Source organism: Leguminivora glycinivorella, chromosome 16 (genome assembly GCF_023078275.1).
Source record: "Leguminivora glycinivorella isolate SPB_JAAS2020 chromosome 16, LegGlyc_1.1, whole genome shotgun sequence".
NCBI lineage: Eukaryota > Metazoa > Arthropoda > Insecta > Lepidoptera > Tortricidae > Leguminivora > Leguminivora glycinivorella.
In genome coordinates, this window is record NC_062986.1 from 20,739,500 (window position 1) to 20,760,165 (window position 20,666).

At 38.3% G+C, this 20,666-nt stretch overlaps 1 protein-coding gene across 1 annotated transcript; it reads right to left on the bottom strand.

Annotated features, from left to right (window-relative positions):
* Positions 1 to 487: 487 nt before the first annotated feature.
* LOC125234593 (nose resistant to fluoxetine protein 6-like) lies at positions 488 to 11,848 on the bottom strand. Its single transcript, XM_048140892.1, has 13 exons — positions 11,711 to 11,848; positions 10,213 to 10,352; positions 7,810 to 7,991; positions 7,415 to 7,560; positions 7,180 to 7,294; positions 6,710 to 6,797; positions 5,624 to 5,790; positions 4,101 to 4,286; positions 3,458 to 3,631; positions 2,817 to 2,970; positions 1,978 to 2,164; positions 1,243 to 1,385; positions 488 to 851 (listed from the first exon to the last, which is right to left on the bottom strand). The coding sequence occupies exons 1-13, from the start codon at positions 11,775 to 11,777 to the stop codon at positions 690 to 692; spliced, it is 1,911 nt and encodes a 636-aa protein (XP_047996849.1). The 5' UTR covers positions 11,778 to 11,848; the 3' UTR covers positions 488 to 689.
* Between the last annotated feature and the right edge of the window lie 8,818 nt (positions 11,849 to 20,666).

Consider the following 20,666-nt stretch of genomic DNA (forward strand, 5'->3'; position numbering starts at 1 on the left):
AATCAGGTTCTTAAAAAAAATCCTCTGCCATGATTTTTAAACATTTCAAATATGGTACTTAATTCAATGTCATGGAAAAGGTATTTGATTTCGTTCGGAGGTGTTTAATTATTTTTTTCTACTCCCGAACTGTTATTCGCCATTTACAGGGTCGTGCATAGATCTTTAAAACCCTACATAAAAGTCTATTCCCTTAAGCCAGCGCCCGCCGGATTCCGCGCACGCGCGCAGTAACGAAAAAATTGAAAACGCATTGTTTGGCTCTGTAACCATGGCAACGCACTGTTATAACGAATTAACGATACTGCGCGCGTGTGCGGTAAGCCGGCGGGGGATGGCTATGAGCAGCTGCGCTGGCAGTGCAAAATACAGGAAACAGTGAGAATTTCACGAAAGTATTCTAGAAAACTATTCAAACTAAGTGCATAGTCGTAGAAAAAGTATTGTATGCAACGGTGTTTCACTGAGTCAGAAAATACTCGTGGCGTCTTTATTAACAATTTTCGGCTTCGCCTCGTCTGTTTTTGACCTCCTTTAAACGCCTGTTGCATAAAATACAATTTCCATTGCATGCACCATCTGTACTGAAAAATATAAATTTCCGTGACGTTTAAGTTATCAAGTAACATTTCCTAAAACGTCAAAAAATCTGTAGTAGATTCTCTATAAGGTACAGATTTGTCCAACGATCAGACTTTGGTAGTCTCTTCCGTAATTTCCTCCCGGACTGGTTCCCTCCTAGCTGGTACGAAGATGTTCTTGACGACCGTTGCTAGGGGAGCTTCCACCATCAGCCAAAGGAGTACTGCTCCGGCGAGGGACAGAAACGCTGTTCCTGCCAGGATCATTACCTGTGAAGTAACAGTGGCATTTAAAGATAAGATAAAGGCAACTTAGTGTCCACTTAAAAATACAAATAAAATATTTTTTCGCTACTTGGAGTTTGTCCATTCAATTTTACCTCAGCGTTAGCCAAGGGTGCCTAAAACCGTGATATACATGTTTGGAAAGGAGAATGTCCCACCTGTATACATTCATGGGACAAAATGCCCATTCTCCTTTTGACTCTTGCCACCGTGACCAGAGGACCAAACGATATCTGGACACTTTCTTCTAGTAGCCTTTGTAGTATTTCTATTTAAATATTAATGTGTCAACTTTAATCTGAGTTAATCTTAATGATTTAGTGTCAGGAAAACCCCTGAAATCTAGACATTCTGGAACACAGCTTGACTTACGTACCATGTAAATATCAGAGGCGTAAGTCGGAAGCCTCTGTGTGCCAATCATACCACGTTGGATGATCGTGTGTATCAGAAACGCACTGTATGAGACCCGGGCGATCCACGTGAAGCCACGCCACTCTAGCAGACCCCGGACTATGTCTGGAAAACACAAGAATATTATAGACGTAGATGCAAAAAATGATCTGAATGATGGAGAGGTGTTTAAGAGGACTTATTATTTTAGCCTTGACGCAGCTTGTGCTAATCCAAACAAATATTTATTTTGTGTCCTTAATATCCCTAATCTAAAGCTGCTTGTGCTTGGCATTGAACATAAAAGAAAGACTACATAAACATTTCTTGAACATGGTTATTTGTTGGACCTAATAAGGCTTAGTGTCTCCGCCTGCGGTGCTTGAACTAAATAAATATTATAGGACATTCTCACACAAATTGAGTATATTCCATGATAAGCTCAAGAAGGCTTGTGTTGTAGGTACGAGGCCAAGGATACGTAGAAAACATCCAGCACTCTGGAACAGTTGTCTGTACGCATCAAATAAATAAATGCTCGTGCCAGAATTTGATCCTAGGACCATCAGCTTAATAGCTATGGTAGGTAACTATCTACCTACTAGAATTTAGAGCTCAGACCTACTTAATTTTATTTTTTTACAAATACTTACCTTACATTTTTATTTGCATTAGGCTGGGAAAAAACGGCTACCGGCGAAAAATTTTGACAACTTACTTTCTGCCTTAAAGACGCACCCCATCAGAATTGTAACATTGATGAGCTGCATGGCGGGCTTCCTGATCGTAGCCACGAGGACCTTGGTGGTCATGGAGGGCTGGTACCCATCGATGTAGAGGAACCCGCTCGAATACACGCAGCTGAAGCCACTTGGTACGAGCAGCCAGATTACCCAGCGATGTCTCTAAAATTATTTATGGATGTATGTATATATGTATAAACTCTTTATTGTACAAAACACAAACCAAAAATGAATATGACACAAGATAGACAGTACAAAGGTGAACGTATCCCATTAAGGGATTTCTTCCAACTAACCTTTGAGTAGGTGAAATGTGATGAAGATTTATTATACTTAAGGAAAAAACCAACGCGGATCACTAATGAGTCGGGATAACGCAACATCCAGAGAGCAAATCAGAGGATTACTTCACGTCGATGACGTTGATAGACAGGTTTGTGTATATCCTCATGTAAAGGATACAAAATAATACCTTGAACGTTGCGTTGGTACCTACGCAAAATATACATCCAATAACAGTCAGTTCCTTTGTAACTGTTATTGTTACAAAAAGGACCTTTACCTTGATCATATCGGAGGACTGTTTCTCGTTCCTAAGCCAGCGGAAGGCGAGCAGACCGCCAGCGAGACCCACGAGTCCCACGACGTACGTGGAGAAGTTGTTGTGGGCTCCGATGTACATCGTACCAGTGCTTTGACACTATCCCGGTCGGTTGTGTCCGGCTCCGTTCAGCTCGCATTATTAGCAGCTGAGGCTAAAGGGGTAACTGAACGGATTGGTGAGTATACTGAGGTAAATAATACAAAAGAATACCTTGAACATATTAGAGGACTCCTTCTCGTTTTTGAGCCAGCGGAAAGTTAGAAGGCCGCCAGCCAGGCCCACCACATAGGTGGAGAGGTTGGTGTGGGCTCCGATGTACATAGTGCGGAATGTGTCGTAGTTCTTGTACACAGTCCGGAATAATCTGGAGAAAGCATTTTCATCGTTAAATTAATCAACTCATTATACTTAAGACACTGAAAAGGCAACTCTACACTGGCTGTTATAATTGTCTTTAGATAGTGAATAAAGTTTCCCATGCGATCAATATTACAATAATGAGAAAAGATGAAGCCCATAAAATATCATCATTTGCCTGCTCTTATCCCAGTCATTTGCGATCGGATGAAGCCCATATATTTCGTAATTATTCTACAAGGGTCCTCATATTATATGTAGATTATTCTACACCAACGTGTATATGTGATTCTTTCGAGTTTTTTGTGAAGAGTCGCGCGAGGAAACTAAATTTCTTAATGTGAACATAGTATTCGTCATCGCGATACGATAGTACCCTTTATTATACTGTACCGATATGCATTTCCATTTAATTTGTTGAAGTTACTATTTCCTTGGCCTGACCCCTAGAGTTTTTTGATAATGGAAAGAAAACGAGCAAAAGTACAACTCACTCAGGAGACTGATAAGCTATCGCATCGTAGTCCTGTATATAAGTATAAGCAGCTGGTATCACCAGCGATATGACAGCCAGAGAACCAATCACCAACAGCTGAGAGCGAGGCTGGCGGCATAACACGCATACTAGCAACCCCAGGGCGAAGAGTTGCGTGTCTGCTGCCAAGTACCTGAAACGGAATATGTGGACTCATCTATACATATCACACAAGGATCATCACTGGACACACATCTACAGTGGATATCGATATGCCACGCACACTGGTAACCCTAGGGCGAAAAGTTATGTGTCTGCTGGTAGGTATACCTGTATAAGTACCATAAAAAGCATTTTAGCTCTCACAAAATCCACACAGCACACATAGGTACGGTAGATGGTGATTATATATTTCTTGGCAAATAACAAGTGTTCAGTTTTAACTCTTACTACAAAACAATTGAATTTGACGTGATTACCAGGGGCGAGAGGAGAGTCTAAATATTTTAATATGTTAAGGAGCTGTATTTGCTGAACGTGATCATATTCAAGAAGAAAGAGAGACGCAAAGAGTCTCGTTGTCGAAGCGATTGTAATTGTGACCTCGGCTAGGTCGACAGTAAATATAAAATTAAAAAACTATTATGTTTTAAGACACTCACCAACCCTGAGGCAGGCACTGCGAGTCATCGTAGATATAGTTGTTGATGTACAGGAGATGGGCCCACCAGTATTGGTTGCAGGCCCTCGACTCGCCCGTGACCACGACGTCCCACTGCGGGCCGTCGCCGAAGTGCCGGTTCACGGTCATGATCGTGAACATCACGAGGGCTAGGCACGGGGTTAGTCTAAAGAAAGATGCAGATGAGAGCGAGCATTCTTAAAAGCTAAATATATATGCTGTCTTGTCGAAACTCAAATATTTTTATCTAGAACGAGTCGCGGCTATTAAATGCAGCTTTGCAAACACTTAAAACTGACTTTATTTTTCATAGCTTGGCTCTGAATTATATAAAGAGTTAAAGTTTTGAGAATTCTGGTGGGATCCAACAAACATTATGAACTGATCCTAAAATTAATTATGGAATTGGCAGGTGGACAAAATGTTGACATTGTTGACTCATCAAGTCATCGTCATGTACTCATGAAGTCATCCTTACCATCTCTATCTCTACATCTCTTATTTAACATCCTGTTCACCTGCATTCAGATTAGAAAAGGCTTGTGTTGGTTCATTGAATGGATAGCATTTTCCGGGTACTTCTGGATGAGATTAACTCAAAATAAGTGGTGTAAAAGTTAAAAGCTAACCTAAGCCTGATTTACCAAATTACCAACAAGGCAACAATGATGATGATGTGATGAGTATGGAATTGTTCTATGGGGACACAGCTCAAAAGCGCAAAGTCTATTCGTAAGCCAAAAGAAATGTCTCCGAATAATTGTAAACGCTCGCGGCCGAGCTGAATGTAAAGAACATTTTGTTAAGGAAAACATGCTCACCCTTCCCTGTCTCTACATTCTGGAAACTGCCGTTTTTGTTAGGAAACATATTACTTTGTACGACCATGTTAAAAGTGCCCGAAGACAAGACAAACTATTGTTACCAGCAAAACCAAACTTAGAAATGTTTCGAGATAGCCCCCACTATAGATCTGTGATAATTTACAATCAATTACCAAAAACCATAACAAGTGAACAAAAAATACAACCATTTATAAACAAACTTAGATCATTGTTAATACGAAAGGCATATTATACAATCGAGGAATTTTTATCAGATAGAACACTAGAATAAATAAATAAATAATCATGTAATTTAACTCTTTTTATTTTTTATAAATATCTTTTTTTTTTTTTATCATATTTAATTTAACTTAATTTAATTATTTAATAGTTGAGCTTTTATGATGACGAAGATAATTATTGACTGACATGTTCTTATTTTTACCACAATATTATTATCACATATTTTGCTTCTTTTATTGTGTAATGATTAATGTAGTTCTGTTTATAACTTGTAAATAGCTACAATTAGTTTTTAAGGTAATTGCAACGCCCTAACAGGGTATCATGTACCGACTTATTGTATCTTTACCACCTGTATATGTAATGAACATGAATGCAATAAATTATATGAATTATGAATTATGAATTATGATAAAATCTGTGGAACTGTTCTTACCTCAGATACCGCAGCAGCACGCCTTTCGGCCAGTCCCACAGCGTGATCTTCCTCTTCTCAGCCTGCAGCTCAACGTTGAAAGCTACCAGGAACCCAGACATCATGAAGAAGGTGTACGTCACCACAGGACCGGTGATGAGGAGGAGCTTCTTAATATCATCGTATGCCTGGAATCACACAGCCAGCCAAGTTACTTGACTATACCGGTGTGCGTAGCCGAATGCACAGACGCTCACGAAACGCTCACAATAATATATCTTTCGTAGCTACCTATTAATTTATTTAAAGGTTTACCAACAGTTATTACAATGAATCTTATGTCGTTTATACTAAAATTAAGTAGATGCTTAATGTATAACTTATTACAGGTAAACACAACATGCAAATATTTAAACTAATTAAATCTACAAATAGCTGACACATTTGATCACTTTATTTCTACTATTGAAAAAGGAGCAAATCTATCTCTATTGCTCTTGCGTATTGGCGCGACAGAGCCAGACTACATTTCTGCGCCGTTCTGCGGCCTGAAGCAGCCATGTTACAGTATATACGACATTCCGTATTTAAGCATCGCGGTTCATTCTTGTCTTGTAAGTGTAAAATTTACTAAAGACTTGATAGTGCAAAAGTCAATTTCTTATAAACAAAATGACACAGTGATAGATTCTGTTTGGAAAGAGAAGAGTTAGGGGATGAGGGCCCCATACACTTTGTCTCTTGAACTTAGCTCATCATCATCATATCAGCCGAAAGACGTCCACTGCTGGACATAGGCCTCCCCCAAAGATTGCCACAATGACCTGTCCTGCGCCACCCGCATCCAGCGGACTCCTGCGACCTTCACCAGGTCATCAGTCCACCTTGTTGGGGGCCTACCCACGCTTCGCCTTCCGGTACGCGGTCGCCACTCGAGAACCTTTCCGCCCCAACGGCCATCGGTTCTACGTGCAATGTGCCCCGCCCACTACTACTTAAGTTTAGCGATTCGGAGCGGATTCGAACTTAGCTCAATCACACTTCCTAAAAAATATTTTCTTGGACATAAATATTGTGTTCATTGCCAAGTAAAAAAAGTATTCTCACCGTTTCAAAATAATAAGGGTTTTTAATGTAAGAGAAGCTAATGGCCAACGCAGTATGGGTCGAAAACACGCCGAATATCGTCAAAGACCTGTCGACAAAATTTAATATTAAATATTCAGACAAAAAAATACAAATGAGTAAAAATATACTTATGATAGGATATAAGTGATGGGTTAAGATTTTCAGCATGCCCTTTTCATCCCTTCCCCGAAGGTGTCATAGAAGTCGACTTAGGGGTTAATTTGTGGTGTGTTTGATAGGCTAGCATTACCAACAGTAGCAACCTGTCATTGTAATATCACTATTTTTTTCTTTCAACTGCTACTGAAACTTCAGCAGTTTCATAATTATGCTCTGTCTCCCCTTTTGAAAATGCAAGTATAAACTCACATAAGTGTTCGTGCGGGTGTATTTTTGGGAATACTGGTCTGACAGTAGGTATGTGTGAGTGTGTGATGAGTGTAGGGTACCTCAATGAATCGATGACTTTCAGCCTCCGCAGTCTGTGATCGGAGATGGCACTGCTTGGTGCTGTCAGCCTTCGCCAGTTTTTTCTCAACGAGAATGCCAGTAAGAAGGGGATTCCTAAAATCATGGATCTTTTCACTAATCCACTCAAAAGTTAACTGAATTAGCTCCCTTATAGAGATTAGCACAATTTTTTACTATGGAGCCAACCCCGATATCGCAAATTGCATTTCATACCTGTAGTTTTTCCTTTAAGTTCGTCATGTACAGTTCCCAATACATTAAGTATTATCAAAACAATATAAACAGCCGCCATTATATAATCTCCGATGTCAAAGTATCTCTTTTCTCCATGTTTCTTGCAAGATAATATATTTGTCAATCTGAAATTTACTTTATGTAATATCTAAATATTTTCAAAGTAATTTCTTAAGGTAACCTTGGACAAAGTAAAGTGCAGACATCAGAAAGATATCAATATTTTGGGCTGTCAAAAATATTATAATATTTGCAAAGACGTTTGGTAAGAAGTTGCATATGGTTTTGGGATGCAGTTTGATATCTCCAATGGATAAGGCCCTTCTTTTTGGTTATTTATTAACTACAAAACTATATATAAAAAGTTATATTACCTAGCGGTCAGTTTGTATTCACTCCACAAGGAAGCATTAAGGCATTCCTCAAGGGTCAACTTTAGGTCCTCTTCTATTTCTAAGTTTCTGTCATGTATGAAATCTTTACAGGTTTTAGTAACGCATAGAGCTCTGTGCACTTGAGTGTGGTTGAAATGCTTTATTCTATATTCCGAGTACTCCTGAAAAATGAAAGTTAGATTTTTTTACTAAATTGGTCATATCATAATGTTTAACCGCAGTCATTGCGCAGTCTTTGGTTGCATGTTTGGATTATGCGACGTTCTTGCCAATGTCACTATTTCCTATTCGCAATTCTGGACAATCTGAATTCTACGCAATTAGTATTTCACCTCATTCGCTATTGTGGACAGTAATTACTTGTGAACAGTGGCGATTCTTCCTGTTCGCAATTCTGCACATTCTGAATTGCACACAATAGGTATTTCGCCTCATTCGCTTCTGTGCACAACCATTATTTGTGTACAGTAGCGATTCTTCCTGCTCGCAATTCTGCACAATCTAAGTTCCACACAATAGGTATTTCGCCTCATTCGCGTCTGTGCACAGCCATTATTTGTGTACAGAATAGTTTCTTCCTATTCGCAATTCTACGCAATCCGAATTCGACGCAATAGGTATTTCACCTCATTCGTTATTGTGCACAGTCATTATTTGTATACAGTACAGTTTCTTCCTCTTCGCGATTCTACGCAATTCGAATTCCACACAATAGGTATTTCGCCTCATGCGCTATTGTGCACTGTCATTATTTGTGTACAGTATAGTTTCTTCCTATTCTCAATTCTACGCAATCTGAATTCGACCCATTAGTATTTCACCTCATTTGATTTTATGCACAGTCATTACTTGTGTAAATTAGCGATTCTTCCTGTTCGCAATTCTACACAATCTCAGCATCCTCAATCCCCTCAAACACGCACAAATAGAAACGCAGAAAGTGCTTTCCACGGCGCCCTAGCATAGGCAAAGCTCCATATAGCATTATTAATATTAACTATCGTCATACGCACTGTATATATCTTGTAAACAAAATGTTAAAATCGAACTATAGGCCAATGTTTACTAAATAATTACAGATGTAGTGCGAAAAGTTTTTCCTTCGTATTTTTCAGAAAACGTTCGTATTTTTCATGGTATGATAGTTCACACTGTGACATATTTTGATGAAGTAGAACTGCTGATAATAGATCAGAACGAAACTCCGCTCATGTTAGGAGATTTCTGCGTTTCTATTTGTGCGTGTTTGTGGGGATTGAGGAAGCTGAGATTGTGTAGAATTGTGAACAGGAAGAATCGCTAATTTACACAAGTAATGACTGTGCATAAAATCGAATGAGGTGAAATACTAATGGGTCGAATTCAGATTGCGTAGAATTGCGAATAGGAAGAAACTATACTGTACACAAATAATGACAGTGCACAATAGCGCATGAGGCGAAATACCTATTGTGTGGAATTCGAATTGCGTAGAATCGCGAAGAGGAAGAAACTATACTGTATACAAATAATGACTGTGCACAATAACGAATGAGGTGAAATACCTATTACGTCGAATTCGGATTGCGTAGAATTGCGAATAGGAAGAAACTATTCTGTACACAAATAATGGCTGTGCACAGACGCTAATGAGGATAGATACCTATTGTGTGGAACTTAGATTGTGTAGAATTGCGAACAGGAAGAATCGCTTCTGTACAGAAATAATGGCTGTGCACAGAAGCGAATGAGGCGAAATACCTATTGTGTGCAATTCAGAATGTGCAGAATTGCGAACAGGAAGAATCGCCACTGTTCACAAGTAATTACTGTCCACAATAGCGAATGAGGTGAAATACTAATTGCGTAGAATTCAGATTGTCCAGGGTGGCTAGCCGAATGGCACAATCGCTCACAAAACGCTCACGAAACGAAGCGCTAGTAGATATTTATCTCTATCGCGCTTGCGTATTGGCGCGACAGAGCCAGCGGCGTATCGCTTTCGTTTGGCGTCGGAGAAATGCCATTCGGCTACGGGGCCAGAATTGCGAATAGGAAAAAGTGACATTGGCAAGAAAGTCGCATAATCCGCATGTTTGTGGCTGTTTTATACATACATGCATTTTATTTTCTATCATATATTATAGTAAACTATTAAATATACTTAGTCGATATAGATACACTTTATTGTGAAATAAGATTTCAAATTATTCAAATAGACTTTGTAAATAGACCAGGAACTCGTTTGATATAGATAGGTATGATGATGGATAGATACAAATACAATTTTAAGATTGTTGCTCTAGGTAGTCTAGGTTAATCGGTGGCGAAATCTGTCCGGTTGTAGACTTGTGTAAAATTGGTAAACAAGGGCATCTCCTGAGAGGTAAAAAAGCAACGTACCCTGAGGGTCCCCATGAGTTCTGTATTCTCCCCGGGGTACAAGTCAGCGTCCATCAAGCAGTACAGGCCGCCCGGTTTGGTGACACATGGGTCGTAGTCATCCATTTGGTACAACTCAGGGAATTTGTAATATTCTGTCACTAAAAGAAATAGAGACTACAGTAGAATAGATTTTATTTAACATCAAATTTTACAAAAGGTTTTGACATATAGGTACAATACAAACTAGATGCTAAATAGGATCACACTCAATTTTAATAAACGTTACTAAGCTGACTTATATTGACTGGGATATAGAGCGTGATTACCTTTTAGAAAAATCAAAAAGGTAATCACGGTCTATATCCCGGTCAATATTAGTCTAATGAAAATAACCGAGAATCATTTAAAACTGTTATTGTTACTAAGCTGTCATAGCAAAGTACTTCCAATACTATCAGTGGCAGTGTCTAGACATTATGCTAGATGCTAGATAAATATATATATATCTACTAATACTTCTCTGAAAATAATTTTACAAACTGTAACTGAAGACTCGATTCGAACTTTATAAGTTATAACACTTGAAATATTAGCTCTCGAGACGATACGAGTACGGACCAAAAATGACTTTATTCCGAACAAAAACGTTATCTTTGATACTGACGTGTCAAATCCATGTATTCCATATTCTCTTGAAGCGTTAGTGCATTTTCACATTATCCGATCCGATATCGGACGTAGGACCGATATCCCATACATTTAAGCCGTCATCTTATTTTTGCCTTTGAAATCCATCCTACATATCGGATCGGATAATGTGAAAACGCACTTAGTCCCTTGTTCAAACTTGAAAAACACGAATAGGAACTTGCGGATAGGTATAGAATTTTCTAGCACTTTTTAGGATATTATATTATAGGATACTAGCTTTTGCCCGCGACTTCGCTCGCGTTAGAGAGAGACAAAAACTAGCCTATGTGACTCTCCATCCCTTCAACTATCTCCACTTAAAAAATCATGTCAATTCGTCGCTCCGTTTTGCCGTGAAAGACGGACAAACAAACAGGAACACACATTTTCCCATTTATAATATTAGTATGGACTTTAGGATATATACTGTATCGCTAAATAATAAATCTATATACAGAGTGTAACAAAAATGGTGGTGATCCGTTTAAGGGCGTACTCAGTATCGTATTCTTATCAGGAAAAAGTAGAAGAAAATTTTTTTTTCGCTAAAAAAATTTTCACTTTTGTATGAGCCGGGCCGCGCGAATCGGTCGAATCTCCATACAAAGATAAAAAATTTTTTTGCGAAAAAAATTTTTTATCCTACTTTTTCCTGATGATAATACGATACTGAATACGCCCTTAAACGGATCACCACCATTTTTGTTACACTCTGTATAATATAGGTACTCCGAAGACCAAATACTGAATTGTATGGATATAGAAAAACTTAAAAGAAACTCTAAATTATGTTTAGGATAGAAGCTAGCTATATTTAGGTACTTACAATTTAAGGAATATATTATTCCTGAACTTTGATGAACTAAAAATAATAAAATTAATAAATACTGCATTATGTATTTTAAAAAATACTATTAACACAGAAAAAACGACAACCGATGATCTGGTTGTCAGCGATGGTAAGTTGTAAAATGATGCATATGAAAATAACATGACATGAAAATAACCTACGTGTTGAAAATTAAATTAAATTAGGGTTAAATTCCGAATTAGTGTCGATAAAATATGCTTAACCGAGAAGGGCTTTTGAAAATGAAAAAGTGTGGATCTAATGGGTCGGCAACGCGCATGTGACACCCCTTGAGTTGCAGGCGTCCATAGGTTACGGTGACCGCTTTCCATCAGGCGGACCGTATACCTGTTTGCCACCGACGTGATATAAAAAAAAATCTTCGTTGATAGGTACATATGTATAACGAATAACATATGTAATTGGCAGTCCAAATAGGTACGAGTAGGTACTAGGTACACGATTTTAAAGCTCGATGCTATCCGATGGATATACTTACTAATATCATAAATGGGAAAGTGTGTGTGTCTGTTTGTTGGCGCGTCTTTCTCGGCAAAACCGAGCGACGAATTGACGTGACTTTTTAAGTGGAGATAGTCGAAGCGATGGAGAGTGACATAGGCTACTTTTTGTCTCTTTCTAACCCCCCACTTCCCTAAAATGGGGGGTGGAAGTTTGTATGGAGTATTCCGCACTTTTCGAATTTAACGCGAGCGAAGCCGTCGGCAAAAGCTAGTAATATTATAAACGGGAAATTGTGTGTGTCTGTTTGTTTGTCCGTCTTTCCTTTCACGGCAAAACGGAGCGACGAATTGACGTGACTTGTTAAGTGGAGATAGTTGAAGCGATGGAAAGTGACATAGGCTTTTTGTCTCTTTCTAACGGCAAAACGTCTCTTTCCAAAGCTAGTCTCAGGATAAATTAAAAGTTAATAGTCGCCAGATCTTGCTAAATTGTATTAAAATTAAAACGACGTGGCATGAAGCGTAACAAAATAGATATCATAATAAATAGTACGTTACATCAGAGGCCGGGAAAATGAGGATTTCCGGCCAAGTGGGTATATACAGCCGAGCGAGCGTGCGAGCGAGGCCGGATAGGGATACGAGGCCGGGAATCCGTTTTCACGCCGAGGCATGTATAGTGCTTTTCTCAAACATACAATGAAATAAAATAAAAATGCTCTAAAGGACAATATTTTATAAAAAAAAGTTACTTTGCAGGCCTAGGCCTAAAAAATAATATGAAATCCCTTTACAGTCCTCTCGAGTTGTTGCGCCCAAAAAGCGATACTTCCCAGCCCATTTTAAGGAACGTAAAGACAATATTTCATTGCATGTTTGAGAAAAATACTTTTTCATATTGAACCCTTGCAACTCCGTACAACTCTCTTTCTTTATTTAAATTTTACCACAACTACATGAGTTGAACTCAAAATACTTGTACCTACATTCAACTTACAGGAGGCAAAATACTCTGACGACATTTGCGTTGTTACGGATTGTTTCAAATATGTTTATGTAAATACATATTTGGATGCACCTGACGAGTTTTAAAATGCAAATTATTTTATTGAAATGACGTTGGTGGATCAGACACTATTCAATAAGTGGTCTTATTAGGTATACTTGTACATTTAAGTTTTTTTTATTTTATAAATGTGTATGAAAATCAAATAATTATTTTACAGTATTGTCTTTTTCGCATTAATGACCCTTTTACTATTTAACTTATCCATTTTTTTCCATTATTACAATTACACTATGGTCTTGAGTTCTACATGTATGCTCTGAACACGCCTATCCATATACAACCGGTGGACACTCTATTTAATAATACAAACATTGTAAAAGATGGAAAAAATGGACCAGTTACATTGGCCCCCCAGTCGAGATTTGCCCCGCTGTACCTTACAGTTTTTAGCTGAAATGAAAATGAAAAAAAAAATGAAAAATATTTATTGCTTTAAACCATACATTACATTTCATATATAATGATAGTAACACAAAACATACTAATAGTAGAGCGGCGAGAGGGTCTCGGAAAAAGTTGATGTGACTGGAGAGTATACTGCTGACAAGTGGTATCGTTGTGATCGATAGACTTTACTGAGTACGAAATAATGACTTGTCGCATTCTCAGACTGTGGGGGGGTTAACTATGACGTCACAAAAATCGCGGTCCCGGGTTTCAATTTTTTTAGGGTTCCGTAGCCAAAATGGCAAAAACGGAACCCTTATAGTTTCGTCATGTCCGTCTGTCCGTCTGTCCGTCTGTCCGTCTGTCCGTCTGTCACAGCCGATTTACTCGGAAACTATAAGTACTACAGTGATGAAATTTGATGGGAATATGTGTTGTATGAACCGCTACAAAATTATGACACTAAATAGTAAAAAAAAGGAATTGGGGGTGGGGCCCCCATACATGTAACTGAGGGATGAAAATTTTTTTTTCGATGTACATACCCGTGTGGGGTATCAATGGAAAGGTCTTTTAAAATGATATAAAGTTTTCTAAAAAACATTTTTCTTAAAGTGAACGGTTTTTGAGATATCAGCTCTCAAAGTCGTAAAAAGTATGTCCCCCCCCCCCCTCTATTTTTATAACTACGGGGTATAAAATTCTAAAAAAAATAGAGGTGATGCATGCTAATTAACTCTTTCAACGATTTTTGGTTTGATCAAAGTATCTCTTATAGTTTTTGAGATAGGTTGATTTAACTGTAATTTTGGTTAAGTTATTGGTTTATTATATTTGCTGCTACGGAACCCTTTGTGCGCGAGCCCGACTCGCACTTGGCCGGTTTTTCCAATTTGTCTAGAACCCCTTATCCAATTTTGAAAAATGAGGTGTCGATTGAAAGCGTATAACATGCTGATTAAGATTTCTTATATGTGAAAAGTATAGTTTTGTTACTTATTTTTTAATTAACAATAATGCAAAAAATACTTTTTTTTTACTCTCTTTTTTGATTTTTGTGACTCAAAAAGGCAATGAAAACGGCCACTTAGCTAAAAAATATGTTATATAAGTCATTTAACTACATTATTAAGCTATCTGTTGCTTTTTAAATTTCTACGATCGGATAATAAATAAGCAAACTATACAACCACATACCTGTAGGCGGGGAGTACCGCTTGACACGCGTTCCCATACATTCGGCGTCTACCAAATTACACCTCACGCAAAATTCGTTTCAAGCCTCCTCACCTCTAATCTTATTCATCGTAACCTATCAATATTGATATCATTTGAAAGTACTTTAAGAAACAATGTCAATCATTTTCTTAAAATCAATAATCGCCAGTCTGCGGTGGTTACAAAGGAAAAAAGTGGGTATGCAATTTGACTGGTTCCCTAGGTTTGATACAGGGATGTAACGGATGTGGTTTTAACGGAACCGGAAGCGGAAGCGGAAGTTTTGAATTTAGTTTAACGGAAGCAGAAGCGGAACCGGAACCAGAAGCGGAAGTTATAGATGTTAAAAACGAAATGAAAAAATACCACATAGGTATAACATAAACCAAAACTAATTAAATTACCTAGAACTTTTAGGTGTTTACTGTTCAGCCTGTAATCAGCAGTTTGTAATCAGCCTTTAGGCCCACTTAGGTTTTAAAAACGAAAAGAAAAGTTACCTGATATTTTATCTTAAGTATATCATTCATTACAATCCAAAAATTTTAATCACCTTGAACTTTAAGATTGTTTGTTGTTTAGGTAATCACTAAAAATCACATAAGAATCCTTTTAAACCTTTATTATGCCGTAAAAGGTTTTAGAAACGAAAAGAAAACTTACTCGTAGGTAGTATAATACAATCCAAAACTAACCAGTAAAAATTATATGTGTAATTGTTAGCACACAATTAAATTTTTAAATTAAATGGAGTGATTGTAAAAGAGGTAAACTGTATTTAATAAACAAATCTAAGGGGAGCTTCTAAGGGGATCGTAGATAAGCCCTGCACCACTGAATAGTTGTTCACTCGCTACTAACTAGGTGGACAGGACAAATATTGGCGCGCAATGGAATGAAGCGATTAATGTTTAGTATCGCAGCACGTGGCAAGCGGAGAGATGAGCGAATGATAGGTATAGACCTGTTGGTCTTTGATGTACGCCGCTCATGTCCCACCGTCGCGCTAGGTTCCGACATCCGTTATAACTTCCGTTTGAAAAATAACAGAACCGGAACAGAAGCGGATGTGTAAAACAAAACGGAAGTTCCGCAGTAACGGAAGCAGAAGCAGAACTCCGTTACATCCCTGGTTTGATACCCTAGACGAGTTTAAAAGGGGAGGTAAAGGTGACATATGGGTTGTTCTCTGGCCTAAAAGTTACACAGAGGGTCAGGGGAGAAAAAACTAGGGTTTAAGTTTAGTTTTAAGTTATTTTTTCTTTTATTTGTTGATTTTATTGTGTTTAATTTTTTTGTAATTTTATCAAGGATACACGTTGGTTTCTTTTGCTAAAAATTCCCTTTTTTATGAAAAATGTTATGAATTTTATGGCATTTTCCGATAGAGACTAAAATTTACTTTCAAATAAGGCCACATAGTCATACTTTTACTTATATAATATTAAGGGTAATAGCCCCGGCGAAGTACCTAGTGCAAGCGGGACAGCAGTGTAGCAATCCATAGACCTGACTTCACTGGTTCCTCAGTGCCACGCATAGTCTTACGAGGCGGCCTGCGTGCCCTGCTCTCTAATGTGTGGGTCAATACTGCTTCAACGCAAACGATTGAGATGTGTGATTTTTTTAACACTGAGTGTATTTGCAGGAGCTGCATGTACTTAACAAGTGTACCTCAACAACTATTTCATATTTCTAACGCATTATTAATAATAAATATGCTCTTAATGTTATGTTTTGAGAAAAGTGGCTAAAAGTGAGGATTATAATTACTAAAACATTATAGGTAACTTCATTTTAGTGATTTGATGTGTATAACGACCGAAGCCCAATCGTTTTGATTTTACGATTACTTTTTAATACCTACTGGGTCAAAAAACCGCACCTCTAAGTCGTTTGAGTTCAAACGGTTTTACTTGGTATTACCCTTAATATTATATAAGTATCAGTATGACTATGTGGCCTTATTTGAAAGTTAATTTTAGTCTCTATCGGAAAATGCCATGAAATTCATAACATTTCTCATAAAAAAGGGAATTTTCTGCAAAAGAAACCAACGTGTATCCTTGATAAAACTACAAAAAAAATTAAACACAATAAAATCAACAAATATAAGAAAAAATAATTTAAAACTAAACTTACACCCTAGTTTTTTTCTCCCCTGACCCTCTGTATAGCTTTTAGGCCAGAGAACAACCCATATGTCACCTTTACCTTCCCTTTTAAACTCGTCTAGGGTATCAAACCTAGGAAACCAGTCAAATTGCATACCCACTTTTTCCCTTTGTAACCACCGCAGACTGGCGATTATTGATTTTAAGAAAATGATTGACATTGTTTCTTAAAGTACTTTAATTGTACTTTCAAATGATATCAATATTGATAGGTTACGATGAATAAGATTAGAGGTGAGGAGGCTTGAAACGAATTTTGCGTGAGGTGTAATTTGGTAGACGCCGAATGTATGGGAACGCGTGTCAAGCGGTACTCCCCGCCTACAGGTATGTGGTTGTATAGTTTGCTTATTTATTATCCGATCGTAGAAATTTAAAAAGCAACAGATAGCTTAATAATGTAGTTAAATGACTTATATAACATATTTTTTAGCTAAGTGGCCGTTTTCCTTGCCTTTTTGAGTCACAAAAATCAAAAAAGAGAGTAAAAAAAAAAGTATTTTTTGCATTATTGTTAATTAAAAAATAACTAACAAAACTATACTTTTCACATATAAGAAATCTTAATCCGCATGTTATACGCTTTCAATCGACACCTCATTTTTCAAAATTGGATAAGGGGTTCTAGACAAATTGGCAAAAAATTGAAACCCGGAACCGCGATTTTTGTGACGTCATAGTTAACCCCCCCACAGTCTGAGAATGTGACAAGTCATTATTTCGTACTCAGTAAAGCCTACCGATCACAACGATACCACTTGTCAGCAGTATACTCTCCAGTCACATCAACTTCAAAACTAGACGACTTTTTTCAATTCCGCCGCCTTACTCAAGCTCAAGGAATTAGTTAACTATTTAAGTATTAAATTATTTTATACCGAAGTCGCAGACAGAAGCAGAATACGTGCCTATCTTATAAATACATATCTTGTAATTATCATACCTAAGTTAATAGCGATGGTGTTTAGATTCAAAACCATCATTATTACACCATACATATTTATATTTATTTTTGTGGGAGTTCAATTAGGGGGAAGGAAAATAGTGATGTCAAGATGTTTGGCCGAATACCGACTATTCGGCCGTCTGTTCTCCGAAGCGTCGAATAGTTATTCGGTCGAATAGGTATCGCTCACGAAACGCTCACGAAACGAAGCGCTAGTAGATATCTATCTCTATCGCGCTTGCGTATTGGCGCGACAGAGCCAGCGGCGTATCGCTTTCGTTTGGCGTCGGAGAAATGCCATTCGGCTACGGGGCCTGGCCTCTAATGGAGAATGATGAATTAATTTACTAATAAATAATATTTTTTAAAAGCAATACATATTATACATATACAGTATACATACATAATCACGCCGGTATCCCATAAAGGGGTGGAGCACATGAACTACTAAGTTTCAGTGCCACTCTTGGCAAAACGGGGTTGAAAGAAATCCAAATTGTGACATTGCAGTGACAGGTTGCCAGCTTCTCGCCTACGCCACAATTTAACCCATATCCCACAGTTGACTTTACGATACCCACGGGAAGAAAGCGGGTGGTGAAATTCTTAACCCGTCACCACACAGTATAAAACTTACATATACCTACAGTATAAAACTTAATAATAACCAACAACTTATGGTACAGTGGCTTAACAGCCACTGGGCAGAAAGCGGTGTACACCTCTCGACACCCTTGAGTTCTCACACCGGTGTTGCCCTTGAGCCATCTTGGATGTCGCTTTTTGTGGGGGCCCATCTTGTGGGGACGAGTCACCGTCTGCCGGAAATAAAATTGGATACCGTTTTATTAGGCAGGCGTCCGGCTTTTTATCCATAGCCCAGTATTTAGTCCATCACTTTCATCAAAATAAACCAGTTCATTTTAGATTCCATTAACTCTCAAATAGTCCTTACACCCTGGCGGGTGTTGCCTCTGCGTGTATCCCATGATACGGGCAAGGGCAACATCCGCTCGGTGTACCCGTGTTACATTTCATTAAAGTGTCGAAAGGGCCTCTACGCGTTGGCTTCGGCCCCGCGCACGCCTCCCAAAGGTCCGGAATACCATTGTTCCGTGATGGGAAAGACCAACAACTTAAAAATAACTATACAAAACTAAAATATAACCAAATAACTAAGTTCTGTTAAGTTAAGGTGCGACATATATTTGTCTAATATTCGGCAAAGAGGCCGAATACCGAATAGTTGCCGGGCATTCATGGCATCCCTATAAAAAGGCTTTCACTAACTATATCTCCCACAAATCGTGATCACGCTGCGTATACTCGTAAAATGGCTGCCAAGAATGTACCTTCCAATAATCACTTTCCAAAGTAATAGAATACTAATACTTAATTAGAAGAACGTGTAAAATAATAGCATTTACATATAAATTGTTATTTCCGAAGTCAAACCACTTATTATTGACGTATTAAAATCGTGTTGTAATGCATTTATTAGACAGGTACCAACTATATTGATTTAAGTTAATTACACAATACATGGGAAAGTGTGTGTGTGTGTCTGTTTGTTTGTCCGTCTTTCACGGCAAAACGGAGGGACGAATTGACGTGATTTTTTAAGTGGAGATATATGAAGAGATGGAGAGTGACATAGGATATTTTGTGTCTCTTTCTAACGCGAGCGAAGCCGTATATATGTAGTATACATATATATGATATGTGTTACCTATCGAGACGGAGGAATAGTCATTTACAGAATAGTACTTAAGCAGGTAGATTATTTGCCGACGAGATAACTATGGGCTTGAAACATTTTGTGCAACTCTTTTTCTTAGAAGATGTAGGTCCTTCATCAGCAATTTTTCAATTTTCTATGGATACCTACACCAACAGCGAGCACAGAATTAGTACCCACATAATAGTACAAGTACAGAAGGCTCACTGTCAACGGACCGCACACGAGCAGCCAGCATTGAGTTATAATGCCCATCGTTAAGGTCGTTAACTGTATGGAATGTGCAGGCTCTTGTATCCGATGGATACCGTATAGAAAACGCAATTTATTAAAATTAGAATAGACCTCTGCCATCGCAAAAGCTCGGGGTATGTAGCCGAATGGAACAAACGCTCACGAAACGCTCACGACACGAAACGCTCGCTCGTAGATGTCTATCTCTATCGCTCATGCGTATTGGCGCGATAGAGTCAGACTACCTTTCGCGGCGTTTCGCCGGGCCCCGTAACCGAATGACATTTTTGCGACGCGAAACGCATCAGAAATGTAGTCTGGCTCTGTCGCGCCAATACGCAAGAGCGATAGAGATAGATAGCTACGAAAGAGATAATATAGTGAGCGTTTCGTGAGCGTTTGTGCATTCGGCTACGCACACTGCATAGTTAACGTGGCTCTAAAATCAAATAAATGTTTCTCAGCACTTTCCCTGCAACAATGGGTGCTTGTGGCGGGTTAAGGGCACTCAGGAGCAGGTTTTGTGTCTAATCTTCGCTTCGATGTTTGCTTTTCCTCTTAATACTGTGGCCGGGCAAGTTGGGAACAAGGTATTTATTGGGTTGGCTGTTTTTGATAAACTCTAAAAGTTTAATGCTAGGCGGTCTCTCTGGATAGTCAATGAAATATATAGTTATTTAAGATAAGAAGAGAGAGAGTAGT